Below are 12,194 nucleotides of genomic sequence, written 5' to 3'. Positions count from 1 at the left end.
TTTTAAAAAATAAATTGTAGGGGCAGCTAGGTGGCACAGTGGAAGGAGCACGGGCTCTGGATTCAGGAGGACCTGAGTTCAAATCCAGTCTCAGACACATAAAACACTTACTGGCTGTGTGACTCTGGGCAAGTCACTTAATCCCATTGCCTAGACAAAAAAAAAAAAAAAGAAAAGAAATTGTATTCACAGAAGGGGAAATGAAAGACACATTGTGGTTGTGAGCACACTGCAATATATAACCAATGAGGAGCTCAAAAGATGAACAAGAATAAAAGATGTCATCAGGGTGAATGATGACAGGTAGAAAACTCAAGTGCTCTGCTGGTGCCCTTGTGATTTCAGGAGAAAGTGAGGCAGGCCTATAGCCCATTGGGTGAACTTCAGAAGGTTTCTGGAAAAGAGTTGCACAGGACAAGAGGGTATGGATGAATTTTGATCTGTTATCATTGGAAAGAAGATTCAAGTCAGTGAGATCACAGATCTGTTTGAGTATCACCAAGGTCATGGCATGCATTTGTGAGACATTTGCCGGAGGAAAAGATGCAATCTGTGGCCTAGAATAGAACTGTTAGCTGACCCATATAAAGGCGGGTGCCATGATACTGTCCTCATTAGCATCACCTCATCTGACAGAGCTAACTAGAAACTCACAGCCACAATCTTAAATATAGCTTCAGCTTCCCCACAGGGACAGAACCTATTGTAGCAACTCTCTCTTGTGTCATAATTAGGACCCCTTTGTGATGTATCAAGTAACACAGGTTCTATATCCTCTGTGATGTAGGGATGATGAATTCTGTATTTCTGGAGGCATAAAGTGTCCAGGACTTTGAGCTTCCATCCTTGGATGGCTAGTCTCTTTGCCTTAGTGGCATTTGGATCATGCTGAAATATATTTTAGCTCTTTGGAACAGTGACTATGCTTATTACGCCTTTGGGTCCTTGTTCCTTATCATGGTTGTGCGACAGTTCTGTTATGCGTTTAGGAAACTTGCTAATGAGAGCTGCTGCCAGGTAGGTAAACACCCAAGTCCCTTTCTCCTCACTCCCAAGGCCTGCAAAAGGGTATGAGAAGGCCTTAGAGCTAATCTTCCTCATCTTTTCTACCTTCTTTACTTTTTTCTCAGTCTTTTCTTCCTTCTCTGACTAAGGGTCAGAATGAGCCATGAGACAAAAAAAAAGCCTTTTCTTAGGAAGCCTTGTTTGTAGGATATCCTCATTACAAAGCCAGGAAGGGAGTGAGGTGGAGTGGAGGGGAGTGGTAAGGATTGGTAAAACAATATACAAGGTTGAATGCCTAGAGAGAGAAGACTGGGGAACTTTGGTGAGCTTCGTCTCCTTTGAGATAGTAAAAAAAAAAAAAGAATAAACTTCCATTCTCCCACTTATCCTCTGCCTTTCAGTGTCAAAGAAAAGTCCAAAGGAGTTTGGAAGGCACAGAACAAAGAGGTGAGATCTTACATTAAGTCTTTAGCCCTGTCCAACCTATCCTAGGAGCAAACTTACCTTCTCCTTACAACTCCCTTGTGGTCCCATCCAAAACCCAGGAAATTTCCTAAACTCTTTGCTCTGTCCCTATTACAGGATTGAAAGAATGAGGGGGCAGGGCAGTGGTCCACCCTCACCCAAAGTGATCTTGTAGAACTCCTGAGGCTGTCCAAGAACCTGCCCTCCCAGAACTCTGCCCAGATTCACCTGCTCAACACGTTCCACCTTTCCTTGTGCCTTATGACCCCTAACCTTGTTCTTCATTCTCACCATGACCTCCAGGCCTTCCCTCCCTCAGTTCTTTTCAAAGCTATGACCCCTGCCCTGGCTACACTCTTCTCCCTTCCCTATCTCGTGGCCCTAGTGAACCAGTCCAAATCAATACCATCCTCCATATGTGAATCCTTTGCTCCCTGTCCTATCACTGATCATGCCTTGCCCCAGCATTGGACTACTCCCATCAGCCCTTGCTGCTATTCGCATGCCGCTGAACAGAACTGGATAAAGTCATGAAACTGTGTTCACTAGGTCCACTACAAATTTATATTACATAATCTTAACTGGGCCCTCCCTGCAGAAAGACTATTCTTTTATACCTCCTTAATACATTCATGCTCTGGGCAGCGTGGTGGCACAGTGGATAGAGCATTGGTGCTGGAGTCAGAGGGACCTGAGTTCAAATCCAGCCTCAGACACATAACACTTACTAGCTGTGTGACCCTGGGCAAATGATTTAACCCCATTGCCTAGCCAACAGCAACAACAAAAAACCATTCATGCTCTCTCTCTTGAGAATGGCTGTTCCAAACCTTTTCATCTCTCCTCAAGCCTCTCACAGCACTCCCTGCCTCTACTCTCTCAGTTGCGGGCCTTACCTCATACTTCGCTGAAAAAAAATCATCATTCAACTGAAACTGCTCTCCTCAAAGTCACCAATGATCTCTTTAAAAAAAAATATTTTGTTGGTGTTTTCTGTTTCTTATATCATCAAAGTATCCCATGTATCCCTCCTCCTCCCTCTCCCCAAGGGCCAATCCATATGACAAATTGTGGGGGGGGGGCAGGAGGAAGGGTTGGGAAAGGAAAAAATAATAAAAAAAAAACTGATTGCTGCATCACTAATGATCTCTTAATTGTCAAATCTGATGGTTTTTTCTCAATCCTCATCCTTCTTGACCTCTCTGTAGCCTTTGACGTTACTGATCAGCTTCTTCTGGATACTCTCTCCTCTCTAAGGTTTTTGTAACACTATCCTCTTCTGGTTCTCCTCCTACCTGTGTGACCACCCCTCAGTCTCCTTTGCTGCTTCTTTATCTAGGTCATATCCACTAACAGTGTGCAATCCCCAAGATTTTGTCCTGAGTCTTGTTTTCTTCTTCTTCTATACTATCTCCCCATTGGTGATCTTATCAGCTCCCATGGGTTGAATTAAATCATCTCTATGCAGATGTTTGCCAGGCTATATACACAGTCCTGGGGCAGCTAGGTGGTACAGTGGTTAGAGCATTGGTGCTGGAATCAGGAGGACCTGAGTTCAAATCTGGCCTCAGACACATAATACTTCCTAGCTGTGTGACTCTGGGCAAGTCACTTGACCCCAGTTGCCTCACCAAAAAAAAAAAATCATATATATATACACAGCCCTAACTTCTCTACATCTTGGATATTTCAGACTGGATGTCCTAAAGACATCACAAACTCAACATGAGCAAAGCAGAACTCATTATCTTTCCCCAAAATCTTCCCCTCTTCCCATCTCCCTATTATTGTCTAAGGCAGCACCTAGTCACCTAGGCTCACAACCATAGTGTCATCCTCGATTCCTCTTTCCATCTACCCAATTTATTGCCAAGTCTTGTCATCTACCCCTTCACATCTCTCATGTATGTCCCCTTCTTTCTATGCACATAGCTACCACCTTGGTACTGGCTCTTATCACCTCATTGTAACAGCCTTCCAGTTTGCCTGCCTGCTCCTTCCAGTCCATCATCCCCTCAGTAGCCAAAGTGATCTTAAAGCTCTGATCATATCACTCCCACTCTCAATAAAGTACAGTGGCTCTTTATTACCTCTAGTATCAAATATAAAACCTTCAGTTTGGCTTTTAAAATCCTTCACAAACTGGCCCCTTCCTACGTTTCCAGTCTTTTTACATTTCGCTTCTCTCCCCACATATTCTACAATCCTGTAACACTAGTAATAATCTGGCTGTATATGACAATCTCACTGACCACCCTTTATTCCTGGAATGGTCTTCTCCCTTACCTTTGCTTCCTGGCTTCCTTCAACACTCAGCTCAAATCCCATTTTCTCAAAGAGGTCTTTCCTATTCCTTCCCCTCCACCCCAGTGCTAGTGCCTTCCCTCTGGATTCTATATCTTGTATTTACAGTGATTTGCATGCTGTCTCCCCTATTAGGTTGTGAGTTCTTTGAAGGCAGGACCTGTTTTTGTTTTTCTTTGTATCCCCAGCACTTAGCACAGTGCCTGACACATATCAAGTGCTAAATAAATGCTTATTGACTGATTGATTGATTCTGCTGGCTTCCTAGTTTGGAGATCTTCCCAGGAAGACACCAAGACCCCCTTGGAAGTGTTGTCCATCCTGAAAAGGTGATCTACCCCTTCTTCTCATATCCCCATTTCCGGTATCATCTGAACTAATCCCAAATTCCCAATCTAGCATGTGGGGAGGAGGACTAGTGAACCTGAACAAAAGAACTTGAAATGATCATGTTGGACACTTTATGATTGAAAGATGGGGGGCCCATCACTGTGACAGTGCTCAACAGAAAAAAAATTGTTGAATTCTTTATAGGGCTTCCTTTATTGTAACAGAAAGATGCCCATAAATAGAAAATGGGAAGGGGGTATGAGACACCTATTCAGAACTCAGTGCTAGTAACTACAGTGATATTGGTCCTGGGATTCAGAAGTTGGGTTATTGATTGATCTCAATCAAAAAAGGCTACATAAGACAAAACAGAACAACTCAGATTTTGGAGCTGTCCAACTAGAAAAATGGCTTCTCCATAATTGAGACATCATCACAGCTATTCTTTTTCCAACTGTCATGCTATGAATCTTAATCATAGGTTCTTAACTCTTTCAGACTATCCATGCTTTCCAGAGACCATGTTCTCTTTTACTGTTTTCAGGGAGCCCATAGATTCACAGCTCACAACTCAGTCTATACCAGGGGTTGTTCTTTTTCTTTTTTTTCCTGTGTGTCACATACTCCTCTGGCAGACTGGTGAAGCCTATGGATCGCTTCACCGAATCATGTTTTTAAATGCATAAAATAAAATATGGAGAATTACAAAGAAACCTATTATATACAGTTGCCAAAAATATATATTGTTTAAGTTCATGGACCCCCAAGCTAAGAACTCCAGGGCCACATGCTTCTTAAAGATCCCTGTAGAAGGGCATAGAATGTGGCACGCATTTCAGAACCTCCAGAAGACCTAGCCCCATTGAGGAGTTACAGAATCAGGTTTAGATACTCGGCCTCACTTAATTTTAGTGTAGTTTAGACTTGATGAGTCATTAGCTTAACCTACCAACTGGGTCCTCTGTTCCCTTCTCTGGCGTGCGGTAGAAAGGTGAAGCAGAGCTTCCTAGCGCTAAATACAGTTCCCAGGCTTCTCTGAAGGCCTGAGTGACTCTCTGGGCCAGGTCCTCCAAGCCTCAGGCCATCTGCCATTGCTGAGGGAATTAAAGGGATTCTTAACCTTTTGGAGTCATGGGCCCCTTGAGCAGCTATGAACTGCTTTTCAGAATAACACATAAAAGCATATAATCAAATACATTGAATTTAAAAGGAAACCAATTATATTCAAATATAGTTATCAAAATATATTAAAAATGAATGTCACAAGGGCAGCTAGGTGGTGCAGTGGACAGAGCTCTGGCCTTGGAGTCAGGAGGACCTGAGTTCAAATCCAGCCTCAGAAACTTGACACTTACTGGCTGTGTGACCTTGGACAAGTCACTTAATCCCGATTTCTTCACCAAAAATCAAAAACAAAACAAAAAAACCCTCCAAAAAATAAATGTCACAAATCTCCTGAAGCCTATCCACACATACTCCTTTGGTGGTGGTGGTGGGGAGGGGGAGTGATGTCCATGAACCCCAGGTTAAGAAATCTACTACAGAGGGAGAAAAAGAGTAGAAAACAGGCTTCTATGGAAAAGGGAGTTTGTCTAGAAATAACTAGTATCCTGTCTTTCCCCAATAGCCAAACCTGGGTTCCCAAAGAAAGTAGCATTCAGAAGCTGCTGTGCGAGGACCCTACCTGTTCCATCTGTAATACTGCGGCCTTGGAAACAAAGTTGCTGCTCTCTGGTGAGAAAGACTTACACTCCCCCCCCACTGCAGAACACATCACTTGGGTCTTCTTACTTAGAGGCTATGAGCACGTCTACTCTTTCTCTTGACCAAAGTTTGGACCGAAGCTCATCTACAGAATCCCTGCCATCCCCACTCCCAGGCCAAACTCCTTCAACTCAGACAGCCTCCCTGTCTTCCCCCAGGGTCCCAAACTCCTGGACTGAACAGCTCCAGCTGGAGAAGAAGGGCTTTGTAACCAAAATGTCAAGAAACCCTTTGGAGGAGACCTCGTTTTCCAGTCCAGAGAAACCCAAGGACCCCCAAACAAAGCAAGATGCCAGTGACCACGGGGACCAGTCTGTCACATGGGGTAACAAGATTGAGGATTTTAAATGGAAAGTCGTCGTGCTGAATACTGAGTTCCTTCAGTTGACCAGACACTCGTCAACCGTACAGCAGCTCACAATTTTGCCTAACAGCCGTTCATTTTTTAGCCCTGAAGTCCAGAAGCTTCTAGAGGTGCACATTCAAAAGAGAGTGCATTTCCAGAGATGGGGTCTCCCCAAGAGAGTAGAGCAATCAATCAAACAACTCATGCCAGAAGCTTGTCAACATTCTTGCCCTGGGAATCAAATAGTCCCTTTCTTCCCAAAGGAAGTCTCCAACGTATCTATAGCAGAGGTGAAGATTGCAGCCACCCATCCCTTGGCACTGCAGGGGACAGATCAGCCTGCTCAGCCCTTCCTGGGCTCTCAGATGATCCCTCCCGTTTTAGGAAAAGCAGAGCTGAGGAGAACTTCTGGAGAGTCCCCAAACTGCGTTAGCATGGCTCTGCCTCCTCCTTCCATCCCAGTCCTGACCAACTCCTGTCCCCTGAATGGGGGGACTACTGACGTCAAGAAGAACTGTCTGCAACAGAAGTACAGTCAACTGTTCTGCGGTCTCCCCTCTCTGCACAGTGAATCCCTGGTAGCCACGTTTCTGAGGCACGACTCCCCTCTCCCCACCCAGTAGCGTCTCCTCTTTGGACAGTACTTTCCTCTTCAATGAATTGTCCTTCCTCCCCTTGCTGCCGCATTCTACCCCTCCTCCTTCTCCACCTATTCTGATTGGCAACAGCACCAAAGCCCCTGAAAAGACCCAAATCAATGTCCCATTTCTCACGGTAGCTGAATGTGAAACCTTGGAGTGGCATCTACTACAGAGACAGCTCCAAATGCTATGGGGTGTACCCCCCCTTAATCCAGATGAGTCAACAGTCCCAGAGACCCCTCGATCATGAACTCTGTGAGGCAGACCAGGTCCTTATGCCTCCCTGTCCCCAAATGAATGTCTCTGTCCGGGAGCTTTTTTTCTTCCCGGACCATGCCAGGAGGCTCCTTGAGCTACATTTTCAGAAGCGGATCCTTCAGCATCAGCTAAGGCCACCTCAGTCAAGACAGAAGTCTGTTCCCTTGCTTCTGTCCCCAATTAACCAGCCACAAGTCCCTGAGAGCACCTCGATCGAAGTGACACTTCCCCAGAATGAAAATCCCCAACTCAAGATGGCTCAAGCACCTGCTCCCATTAGGACTCCTGCCCATTTCATCAAGCCTGAAACCTATGCCAAAGCTAGGGTGACCGTGCAAATGCACATAGAGAAAAAATGTCTGCAGATCAAACAAGGGAGCTTTCCAGACATCATACCCTGGGTCATGGGACATTGGGAACCAATTGTCAGCGGGAGACCCTGCTACCCAGAGAACTTTGGAAGCTGCCCACTCCAATATGGAGTCAGAAGTCTTGGCTTTCCAAGAGCCAAATACAACAGCATGGATGGAGCTGAGTGTGCACCAACAGAAACTAACACCGCTGCATGAAACCATGAGGCAGCCAGACCAGGCTGTGACCCTCCCAGAGAGCGTAATGGAGAAACTGCAAATGATTTTGAGACACAAATACCTGACTTTCTTATCAGGATTACCAGCTCTTTATTATGTGGCTCTCTATAGGGCAATGTTCCCTTTAGCTATTTCCCAAACGGATGTGCCTGGCATGGGGCAAGGGGTAGTAAAGGAACAAATTGACCCCATAAGCTACAGGATATGGGCTGAAGAACAATCAGTTCTCCCCAAAGCAGAGATTAATGACTCCACCATGAACTCTAGGGACACTGGAAATGAATTAGTGGTTTCACAACAGATAAACGTCTCAGAGGCAGTACCAGAAAGAGGAGGTGATGAGAAGAGTCCACAGGGAATAGGTGAACAAAGAGGGTTTGACTGCCCACAGTGTCCCTATTCGCCAAGTAAGTCTGTCATCTTGGCCAAGATGGATTCCCACCTAAGGAAGAAGGTGTTAGAAGTAAGTATGGGGATTCCCCAGAAAGCTATAGATTCTAGGGAACTCTCTGAAGCTCTGCAATTTTCTTTACCTGAGCCTGGCTTAGGACATGTTCCCACAGCTGTGAGTCCAGAAAGCCCCAAAGAACTACAAAGGATTCTCGGCAGACCACGGAGCCAAGAGTTCCCAGAAATGTGCTCATTACCAGCGGCAATAGATGTTGAGGTTCCAAGCTGGACGTATTTTAAGGAGCAGCTCTCCAATAAGCTGGAGCTCAGTTTGATGAGAACATCAGAGTACCAAACTCAAAGCTCCCCCACAGCTCTTTCCCTGACATCCCCCCAGATCCCAGGCTTCCAGGTTTGCAAGGTTACCCAGCCACACTCCCAGAAAAAGTCCAGTAGGGGCATGGCTGATGCTCAAGTGCTCCATGTACATATGGAAGTAGAACAGAGAAGCCCAAGCCAAGGGAAGTACTGGAAAGTGGAGCCACAGAGTCCCTGGGATTGCTGGGCCAAGGGCATCGGCTCAAGCCCAAACAAGATAGAAGGCTCCAAAGGAGAAGATCAGGGTGGAGGGGATGCAGGGTGCGGGACCTCTTCTCAGAAAAGGAGCCATGCCATTAAGGCCATAAGGCCAACCAAGCCTCCTATGAGCAGAGCCCAGAGATCCCCACATCCAGGGGACAAGGACCCTTATCACACCACCCTCCTCCAGAAGTTTCCTCAATCTTTTTCCAAAGCTGAGAATTCAGGGGCACTTTTTGGAGTGCCAGAGAGGAAAGAGGCTGAGAGGGATGACCATAAAGGCAGCCAAAGAAAGTTGAAGGGCACTTCTTCTCTGACAAGGAACCCTGAGAACTCCCAATCCAGTGGCCCTAAAAATCCCATCAAAGTGGCCCAGAGAGCAAAAAGTATGCAGGTCCCAGAGGGAATAGTTTATACTCCCCAGGGTCAAACCCCTTCAAAAAACAGCTTTATGGAAAAGACAAAACACTTCCTTCACTGGCTCAGCCTCAGGAAAAAACTTGGGAGTCAGAACTTAGTCCACACCTTCCCCAGGGCTGAGGTGTCACCATCCAAGAAGGGTATTCCTAAGAAGGTCCCGATCTCAGCCAGCGGCTCCACAAGTAAGGGACAGAAAGCCAAGAAGAACGTGGAATTCAAGGAGCACTCCTACCCATTCCCAAGTAAGAACCTTCTGGTCAGTACCAAGGCCCCCCCAACGAGTCAGATCCACCATCTCAATTGCCACAAGGGCCATCCACACTTCTGGAACCCAGAACAGTGCCAGCGCTTCAATCACTGTTCAGATATGTCCGTTCAGCAGGAAAATGATCCTTCCTCCCTCATGCCTTCTGAGGACAACTTTTGCTCCCTCAGAAAAAAAAGCTCAGTCCCAACAGAGAGAGTGACTTCATTCTCATGAATGCATGCCCTCTGATCAGGACAGTATTCTTTTCCATTAATGTGGGGCCACCGTCCTTCCCAAATACATTCTATTCCTCTAATGGGAGAGCAGAGTCTTCTGTCCCTTCACCCACCCCCTACTCTGTTGTTTGGGGCTTGGGGGGGATGAGGGGAGGGAGAACCACCTAGCATTCTAATGTGCCCCAAGATCTTTCTCATTAGGATTTCCTGTAATCTCAGACCGGCATTCCAGAGAGCAGTGGTGCCGGTCTATTACAGCTATGGGTGGAGAAATTAAGGTACAAAGAAGGGAGAGGACTGGGGACTGAACCAGCCTCCTTTGATGATATCCCAGCAAATGGGGAGTAAAGAAATGTGGGTTAGATAAGAATGCATTTTGGTGGATTTGCAGCTGGCTAACCCTCCCCTCCCTCCCACGGAGTGTTAGTGGCTCTCTCTGTCAACATGGCAGGTCTAATGTGGTGCCACAGGGCTTTGACCTTGGCCAGTTTAAACATCTCTTTCGATGACCTGAATAAAAAACAAAGAAGATAATGCTTTAGGTTACTGATGACATAAAGCTAGGAGGAATAATAGGACAAAATCAAAATTTTATATGATTTCAACAGATCAGAATTCTGGGCTAAAATCAGAAAGATTCAGTTTTAACAGGGACAAATATAGGAGTCATTTATTCATCCTCAGTCAATTATAACAACTGTAGGACAGGACAAAGAACCCCTTGGTGGCAGGAATTCCAGTGAAAAAGCAGACCTCAAAGCAGCTAGATGGCGCCATAGTGCACAGAGTACTGGGCTTGGAATCAGGAAGACCTGAATTCAAATCCAGCCTTGGACACTACCTTGCTGTGTGACCCTGGCTAAGTTCCTTGACCTTTGCTTGCCTCAGTTTTCTCAACTGTAACATGGGATAATGTAGTGTCTACCTCCCAGGGTTGTTGTGGGGATTAAATGAGATAATATTTGTAAAGTGCCCTGCACATAAGTTCTATATAAATGCTTGCTAATGTCATCATTATTTTTATTAGTATTATTGCTACTACCATTACTATTAACCATAATCTTAATATCATGTGGCTGCTAAAAAAAAAATTAGCAGAGTCTCAGGCTATATTTAGAAGTGTAATGTTCCAATCATGGGAAATCACTGTTCCATTACATCCCACCACAGTCTGACCATGCCTGGAGTGCTGTGAATGTTTCTAGGTGACACATTTTTAAAAGCAACATTGAAAATCTAGACGGCATGCAGAGGAGGACAGCCAAAATGTTGAGAGATCAGACATCACAGCACAAAGAGAATCAGGTTGAAGGAACTGTTTGGGAATGTTCAAACTGGAAAACAAAACAAAACAAAGCAAAACAAAACAAAACAAAACAAAAAACCCAGAAATACAGACCCATCCCATTGTAAGCTTATTCTAATTGTGAAGTATTTTCAGATAAAAATGTCATGAATGGTGGCTAAAGGCCAGCACATAAATCCCTATTTAATTCATAACATACCTGAAATGCAGTACTATACAAATTCAGTAATTCAGTACCTAGTCACCATGTGTAACCATGTTTCTATGAGAATGCAGTTATAATTCCTATTTGGGACACTTAGATGATGTCCTCTGACCCCTTCTGTGGGTGCAAGTGCTGCCCCTCCTCTTTCCCTCCCCACCTCTCAAGTCCTGCCAAGCAGCGAGAAGCCATTGGTGATGCCTCCAGCTAGCTGCCGGGGAGGAATTGGGGAGAAAATTCTAGGGATGGGATTCTGGAGTGAGGTCTAAGAGGCTGAGTGGTGAAGACAGGACTAGACTCCAGGGGATTAAGGCAAACAGCTTGTAAGGGTGGTTCCCTGCCCATGTAAGCCCCCCCGGGGATATCCCCTAGTCTTGGCCAAGCCCTGTGGTTATTTCCTTTCTTTTCTTCAGAGGACCCCATGGCTTGGCTTGCCTCCTTTCCTCTTCTCTCCTCTCCTCACCATCAATTGCTCCTATCCAAGGGCAATCTTCTCTACAGCTCTCTAAAGAAAAGAACAGATCTTCCCAGGTTCTCCTCTAACCTGCTCTAGAGGAAGCACCAGAGGCAGGCACAGGGCCCTTAAGAACTTATACTAGGAAGCATACTTTTGGGCTACATAGTTCCCTCCTGTTTCCCAACATCCTTCCCTTACACCCTTCTCTTTTTTTTCCTTTAGACCCCTTTAGGGAAGTTGCTCATAAGTGCTAATATAGAGTTTGGGGGGCCATAAAGGACTGAAGAAAGATTTATATAATACTTCAGAGAAAAGGCGTTCTGGGGCCATCTTGGGCCCTTTATCACAGGAGGGTAAAGAGTAGAACAGGACAGACCTCTGGGCCAAAGGGAGGTACAGGGGAGGATCAAGCACCAGACCCGCATGGGCTGTTGGAATGACAGTGATGATGAGATGAGAAAAATGCCAAAATGTCAAACTGCCTACCATTTTCAGAAAAGGGGAGGGAGGGAGAAAATTTGGAACTCAAAATCTTGTAAAAATGAATGCTAAACATTTTCTTGACATGTAACTGTGGAAAAAAAATAAAATACCATTAAACTTGAGAAAAATGCCAAAAAATTTAGAAGCTTACCTTCCTTTTCTCCTCTTTCC

At 45.3% G+C, this 12,194-nt stretch overlaps 1 protein-coding gene across 1 annotated transcript; it reads left to right on the top strand.

The window, feature by feature from the left end:
• The first annotated feature begins 885 nt into the window (after positions 1–885).
• On the top strand, positions 886–9,634 carry LOC110194561 (protein SPATA31F1-like). The gene is given in 8 exon segments (XM_020966958.2): positions 886–1,017; positions 1,407–1,452; positions 4,043–4,103; positions 5,732–5,858; positions 5,860–6,819; positions 6,821–7,054; positions 7,056–7,520; positions 7,522–9,634. Coding segments are annotated over 8 exon segments (4,077 nt in total). The 3' UTR covers positions 9,574–9,634.
• The last annotated feature ends 2,560 nt before the right edge of the window (positions 9,635–12,194 follow it).

Source organism: Phascolarctos cinereus, unplaced genomic scaffold (assembly GCF_003287225.1).
Source record: "Phascolarctos cinereus isolate Bilbo 61053 unplaced genomic scaffold, phaCin_HiC Scaffold_4;HRSCAF=312, whole genome shotgun sequence".
NCBI classification, from domain to species: domain Eukaryota; kingdom Metazoa; phylum Chordata; class Mammalia; order Diprotodontia; family Phascolarctidae; genus Phascolarctos; species Phascolarctos cinereus.
This window is presented reverse-complemented; position numbering and strand designations above follow the sequence as displayed.